The sequence below is a fragment of the Rutidosis leptorrhynchoides genome, chromosome 1 (genome assembly GCF_046630445.1).
Source record: "Rutidosis leptorrhynchoides isolate AG116_Rl617_1_P2 chromosome 1, CSIRO_AGI_Rlap_v1, whole genome shotgun sequence".
Lineage (NCBI taxonomy): Eukaryota > Viridiplantae > Streptophyta > Magnoliopsida > Asterales > Asteraceae > Rutidosis > Rutidosis leptorrhynchoides.
The window spans coordinates 497,251,297-497,259,102 of NC_092333.1; the positions used below are offsets into that span (position 1 = coordinate 497,251,297).

At 35.9% G+C, this 7,806-nt stretch overlaps 1 protein-coding gene across 1 annotated transcript; it reads left to right on the forward strand.

Annotated features, from left to right (window-relative positions):
* Positions 1 to 4,963: 4,963 nt before the first annotated feature.
* Positions 4,964 to 6,734, forward strand: LOC139840980 (premnaspirodiene oxygenase-like). Its single transcript, XM_071831219.1, has 2 exons — positions 4,964 to 5,866; positions 6,111 to 6,734. Exons 1-2 carry the CDS (start codon positions 4,964 to 4,966, stop codon positions 6,732 to 6,734), a joined length of 1,527 nt encoding a protein of 508 aa, XP_071687320.1.
* The last annotated feature ends 1,072 nt before the right edge of the window (positions 6,735 to 7,806 follow it).

A 7,806-nucleotide genomic window follows, 5' to 3' on the forward strand; every position in this document is an offset into this window, starting at 1 on the left:
ACGGGTAATCTTTCTCGCTTAGCTCTCCACACGAAGACCCCAACTTTTTTTGGTACAAGGTTATTTTTCATGGTAGCAAAAGGTTGCGCATTTGTCGATAAATCACTCGATAGATACGACTTTTTCATAATAAGTGATGTTAACTTTTTTGTAGAGAATTTCCCGCACCCACTTAGCTTCCAAGACCAAGAATCTTCTTTCCCCGGTGGAGATTTGTTGGTTTTGTTTTTTGATAGAAAAATTGATATGGTTACTTTGTGAAGTATGTTATCCCACATCGGTGGGAGGAAGAAGTTGGAGGTGGGTGACTTGGTTATAAAAGGAGCTCATGAGATTCATTCCAACTTGCACCAATTAATACACTTTAAGTATTTGGTTATTTCTTTCTTTCTTACCTTTGTTTGAGAGTTGTATTAGTTAAATATTTTGGAGAGTGTAGTTGGCTTAAGAGAGAAGACTATATCATTGTAACAATTTGTGATATAGTGTATTTCTCTCTTTGGGGGCCGGTGGTTTTTCTCCTGTTTTGGAGTTTCCACGTTAAATCTTATGTTGTGTATTGTTTTTATTTTTTTACTATTATTATTGAACTGGGTGGTGAGAATTAGTGAGACCGTAATTTCCCAACAAAAAGTTCATAGCTCAATTTATAAATAGCTAAAGTATGTCCACCAAGCCCATGATCAATCATGATTGCATGGACTTCCATTTCTTAACAAATAATTTCATATTTACTGACCAAATCAACATATCCACTTCTCACAATCCTTCCAATTTAATATGCATATTCACTTGTTTCACAAATTGTTAATGGTGACACGTGCCACCACAAACAGATGCTTTAACTTCGCCTCTGATTAATTTTTTTATTAGATTAGATTACAAAAGACTACTCCCTATCTTATAACATTTCACTGAACTCCTTTCAACTCCATTGGTTATGTTATGTTTTGTTATATCTGAGTTATATCTCTAGATTTACAAATTCTGCAAAAAATAAATAAGAATAATACACACAATAAACTCTTGAAAGTTTATATAACATGCCCTTCTAAAAAAACGTCAAGGTGTTGGTTCATTGGTGGTGATTTGACTTCTCATATGGGAGATCTGGGATTCAACTTCCTTGTACTACAAAATTTTCCCTTGAGGTTACCCTCCCATTTCATGGACTTCCAAGGTATTAGACGTCTTGCGTTCGAGTCTCACCCTTGAGGGTTTTACCACACACGATAAACGTATGGATTCGCAGTGGGGGTTTTCCCCTGAGGGGCAGTAGGACTGTATATGGTGCTTCCCAGGAAATGATCGGGTGTGTGGGTTCCAAAGTCGCGTTAGAACCCCGTCAATCCTAACCTCCATGAAGAAAAAAAAGGCCCTTCTAAAATATTTAAAAAACGTGATTGGTAAGACCACTCCCAACGGAGCCTTAGTCCTAGTAGCCCTCGTGAGGAAGTTAAGGGCCTTGATGGCATTTACTAGTCCTCACGTTAGCCCTAGTAGCCCTCTAATGTCCCACCTTCGAATTCACGATTATACATGTTTGAGCACAGATGGTTTGGAGTCATGGATTGTACTATTAGTTTTATTACTTGTACATTTATTGAATAAAAAATATAGTTGGTTCAAATTTTATTATGAAATATGTTATGGTTGAGTGATTTAGTCATCGGCTAGTTCTGGTAAGAAAGTGCTGATGTACCAATTAGCCATGGTGAGAAAGTATGTCATGGTTAAAGGTGTTGTAATAAAAATTACAATGGTATATCTAAATGGACATAATAGTCAACACTTTTTACCTTTTCTCTCTGCGTTATTCAAAATCCGAATCTAGCTTTTCACACTTCCGACCAATTTAGCATAAGTCTCTCACATCACGCCGATGATCGGGAGGCCACATCTATGACCCACACCTCAAGCATCTCCTCCTTCTACCTTTCAACGCATTATATGCACCTCATCTCCATCCTTGCTTCTTTTTCCTTCAGTTGCATCCTTTTTATGGTCATTTGCTACCGATTGCTCTACTCCTTTTTTAGGCAGTGACAGATCTAGAAATATTTTTTTAATAGGGGTGAAAATTTCTTAAGGATGGTTGAGCTATTAAAATTAATTTGTTAAAATATGACCAAATGTTACAAAACTGAAATAAACAACATAATATATCAAGACGGCTATTAATTAACAATGATAGAGATGAGGTTTGTTTCCCTTTTTCCATTGCTATTTTAATTCCTTGTCACCTTCAGTTATGAAGGTTTCCGTTGCCGCTTGCTCTTCCCAATTTTCTTCTCTTTTCTCATTTTTCATCATCTATCACTTTCAATGATCTCTATGACGAAAGAAAAAAAAAATTAAGATTTTATATTTACAAAAAGAAAATAGATGGATCTCTAGCTGATTGAATCAACTAATTTACTAAATGGGTTATTAACGGTAACGCTCATTTTCCGAACAAATTATAACGATTCTCCCATCAACAAAGAAACATCAACAAAGAAACTTGCGCCTTTTCCCAAGCAAGTCGCAAGTACATCTTGCGATCTTGCGAACCAAGATTTATCGACCATAACCGATAAATTTAAGCTCACAATCTAAAATTTATCGGTCACGACCAATAATACTTGGTTCGCAAGGTCGCGAGATACTGTTACGACCTTGCAATTTACAACGTATTTCTTTTTGCTCTACTTATAACTAATAAGTCACATATACGCAAACACACCATGAAACCTACAAACTCACTCATATGCGATCTTAGCGAAGTTACAACTCATGCAAACAAACAACTCTATAAAACGCAAATGTTTCTATTGTTATTCTTTATTCGTCTATTAGGTATCAAAACATCATGAAATCAAACCACCTCAAACACCCAGCCACCGCTGGGAACTACCATTACCGTCGCACAAATCTAAAAAAAAGGGGGCTTATACGCATTAAGCTTCAATTCCTTCGTTAAAAGTGATATACAACTGATATCTAGCAATTTTGTTAGCCCCACAACTATACAATGAAAAAACGAGGTAATTTCATCCCCTTCACATTTTTTCTTAGAGGTATTTCATTTAACACTTATTTCGTTGATGGATTTTAGGTTTTCCAGTCATGACCAAATCGTAAGAGTGTAATTATCGGTCATGACTTAGTTCACAAGGTTACTTTGCGACCATGGAAACACCAGGTTTAATGGCCATGATAAATCGTAAAGCTTAAAATACCGGTGATGACATAGTTCGTAAGTTTACCTTGCGATCACTAGGTTTGTCGATCATGACCAAATCGCAAACCCTAAAAATACCAGTCATGACCTAGATCCGTCTTGCGACCTTCCGACTCATATGATTTCTGGTCATGACCAACTTGCAAGGATGTAAATATCGGGCATGACTGATAACCATTGCCATGAACGAGTTGCAAGGTCATCTTGCAACTTTGCGACTTAGACAACATATACATATATTTGACTGTTTTGACACTCGACCCATTAATTGACTGCTTTGTATGTTGTTTTAGTTTCAGGGACTTTTCGATAGTTCTTTGACTATGAAGAACAAACAAGTTCTCAGGTATCAGTTTGGTGAAATCCATTTAAGATAGGCATGCAACTTCTTATATGAGGTTCTCATTCACTATTTAGGGCTATAAAAAGGCCAAAAAGGTGGTCAGTGAAGAGCGGATGGTCGAGGATTGAGCTGATAGTGGAGGATCAAGTAGTGGATGAACCAACTTTTTTTTTGAAAGGCGAGTATTTGGAATCACTGACGGGGGATGATCGACCCACCCGATCATTTTTCACGCAAAAATACGCTTTCGGGCGGAAACCTGAACCGCATTACAGGGACCCGATTCCGTACACCATCCCGAGGGGCAGGCAGAGCGAGCCGAAATCTTAGAATACGGGTTGGTAAAACCTCTCTGGGGTCACTCCATATATCAAAATACCGTGGAATGTTTTAAGGGAGGTGACTTAAACTTGAGACCTCCCATCCCCATACCGCAAGGTAAAATCAAGTTGCAAAGACTTCTTGCGACCTTGCGAACAAAGTATTATCGCTCATGACCGATAAATTTCAGATCACGAGCTTAAATTTATCTATCATTATCGATAATCCTTGGTTCACAAGGTCGCAAGAAGTTCATATGACTTGCGTGGGCCATTTCTTAAATTTCTTTTTTGAGGGGTGAGAGCATGTATAAGACAAAGTGCATGTATAATAAGCATATATTAAACAATATGAAAATGAAAATTATCAATTTGGAAGTTATAAACATAATAGGTTCATCATCAATAATTCTATCACTATACTTTCACTTTTCACATCATTCGGAATTCTGCCAATTCGTCGTAATCAATAATTCCATTCATAAAAAGGTAAGGGGAAGGTAAAAGGAAGAATTTATCCAAACATGTTAAACAAGTGATTGAAGTTAACGGGATTCTTTAACCGAGTGTTTGTGATAGGAACTATCAACATAAAGATTGAAAACCGCAAAGACTATACACGTAAAAATAAAAGAACTGAATTTAACGGGATTCTTTAACTGAAGAGTGAAAACCGCAAAGACTATACACGTAAAAATCCACTGAATTTAATGGGATTCTTTAACTGAGTGTTAGTGAAAGGGACTGTCAGGATAAAAAATGAAAATCAAAAGGACTGTACACTTAAAAAAGCACTACTATAAATCCAAATCACAAGGATTATCTGCTTAATTTTTTCTAAAAAAATATAAAAGACATAGAAAACGGGCCGGTATATTCACATTTAAAAATGACATATAAGACAAACTAATAACTTAATTATTATTGATGTGATAGATGCTATTTGAATCCAGAATGAGTGAACACTTAACGACCCAAGCATATTACCATGTTGATGTTTTCACTATAAATAGCAGCCAGCTCTTTAACAAGATTACACGGAAAGCCATTAATTTCTTTTCTTTCTATTTTTGTGTAATGGAATTCAAAATCTCATTTTCGGTCCTAGTTATGGTTGTAACTATATTCATTCTGATTAAGCTACTAAATATAATCAAACAACAACCAAATTCAAAATCGAATTTCCCACCACCTGGTCCATGGAAGATACCTCTTGTTGGAAACATATTTTCTATGGTGAGTCGACAACCACCACATGTTGTCCTTCGAAACCTGGCTCGAAAACATGGTCCATTAATGCATCTTCAACTCGGTGAAGTTTCTGCATTGATTGTTTCATCACCTCAATTGGCCAAAGAAATCCTGATAAAGAACGACCTTGCATTTGCTAACAGGCCTGAAATTCAAGCTAGTAAGATCATTATGTATAACAACGGCGATATCGTCTTTTCTCCATATGGTAATTACTGGAGACAGCTTCGAAAAATCTGCACCTTAGAACTTCTTAGTGCAAAGAAAGTTCAGTCATTTTCTTATATTCGAGAAGAAGAAGTCAAGTTTATGATAGAATCGATTGTGTCGTCCTCAGGATCACCTATCGATCTTACAGAAAAGATTTTTATGTTGACGAATTCAATAACTTCTCGAGCTGCTTTCGGAAAGATACCCAAAAATCAAGACTTACTGGTTAATATGCTAAAGGAGATGGCCGACGTAACTGGAGGATTTGATATAGGTGATTTGTTTCCTTCTTATAAGTTTCTTCATATTATTACAGGAATGAACTTGAAGATGACCAAAATTCATAAAAATCTCGACAAAATATTCAATAAAATCATTGACGAACATGAAAAAGACAATACAAAAGGGGTTAATGTTGGCAGAGAAAAAGAAGATTTGCTTGATATTCTTTTTAGACTTAAAGATACTGGTGATCTCGAGTTTCCTATCACAACAGACAACATTAAAGCGGTGATATTGGTAAGTATATATCTAAATACGAGTCTCATCGGGATCCTCTCTTGTAATTCTTGTTGAATTCGTTTTGTTTACGAAAACGTTTTCCGTTTTTATAAAGTACTCGTTATTTTCGTCGTTACAAAAATATCTAAGACTTTTCAAGCCATGAATTAAACAGTTTACTTTGTTATTGTTACGATAGTGTCTTAACTTTCCCTACATTCTTTTTTTTTTTCATTAAGAAAATGTTGTCTTGCATGTACAGGATATTTTTTCAGCCGGAACTGATACTTCTTCATCTATAGTGGAATGGGCCATGTGTGAAATCATAAGGAACCCTGAAATGTTGGAAAAAGCACAAGCGGAAGTGAGAGAAGTGTTCAAAGGAAAGCCTTTGGTACAAGAAACAGAATTTCAAGGACTGAAGTATCTAAAGATGGTAATTAAGGAAACTATGAGATTGCATCCCACTGTACCCTTATTGGTTCCTAGAGAATGTAGGGAAACTTGTGAGATCAATGGATATGTCATACCCGTGAAAACAAAAGTCATTGTTAACGCGTGGGCTCTTGGAAGGGATCCTGAATACTGGCACGATGCAGATCGTTTTATTCCTGAGAGGTTTGTAAACAGTAGTGTTGATTTCTCGGGAAAACATTTAGAGTATCTTCCATTTGGGGCCGGAAGGAGGATGTGTCCGGGAATTACGTTTGGTGTAGCGAACGTTGAGATTATTCTGTCTCACTTACTTTATCATTTCAACTGGAAACTCCCTGTTGGAATGAAGCCTGAAGACTTGGACATGAGTGAGACTTTTGGAGCTGCCTGCAGAAGAAAACATAACCTCTATCTAATTGCAACCCCTTATATTAATAATGAATGGATGTAACCCTCTATGTAACTTTCGTCAAATACCTGTATCCAACTTCATTTTCTTGAATTGCGTAAATGTAACTTTCAATTAATATCATTGTAAACATCGGATGACGTATTCTTCAAGTATCCATATTGCCAAAAGTATATATGTTTTAAACTTCAATTATTGGCAATATCCTTCTAATTCAAGAGTGTTATTTGATATTTTGTGAAACTCTAAGAACTTTGTTTGGTAACAACTCTATTTTGTGTATAAACGTAGAAAAGTTTGTGGACGAATTGAGACAATAAAAATTCAGGTAAGAATCTGCTTATCTACTTTCCTTTCAACCTTAGAGCATTCGGTTCAGGTACTATACCTGCAACAGTCAACGACTTCAACTTCATTTCGTCAATTGCGTATATGTAACTTTCAATTAATATCATTGTAAACATCCGATAACTTATTTTTCAAGTATCCTTGATATTGCTAAAATTATACATGTTTTATACTTCAATTATTGGCAATATCTGTCTAATAATTGATATTTTGTGACACTTTAAGAGCGTTGTTTGGTAACAACTCTATTTCGTGTATAAACGTAGAAAAGTTTGTGTTTTGATCAATGATTATATCAAATTGCTAAGAATCAAGACGATGACTGAAAAACGTACGCGAGTAGTAGTTAAAATACTCAAGTATGCTGAAAAGAATAAATAGCCACAGGCTATATGATGAAGATCTAGTTAGATCAGTAGACCGATTAATGAAGGTCACAAAATCAATCTGCAAAAATTTCCAGAGATCGACCATGAATTCAGAAGAATGGGTTAGTCTCCTTTTCTTTTGATTGATTCGTTCTTTTTTCCTCCACTCGTGCATGAATCCTATTCCAACTTTGAATTCACTGATGAAGAAAGAGTGAAGTTTCAAATGTTTGAAACTCCATACTTGTTAAGTCTAAATGAATTCGGTGAGCTATTGGGCATACCATTTGGTGGTACTAAGTTTCTATTATCTCGGTGAAGATCTTGAAGCTCTTCCTCAGGATATTCCACGAAATCAAATGACCCTGCTTCTGTGTCATACTTATATTCCATACAAG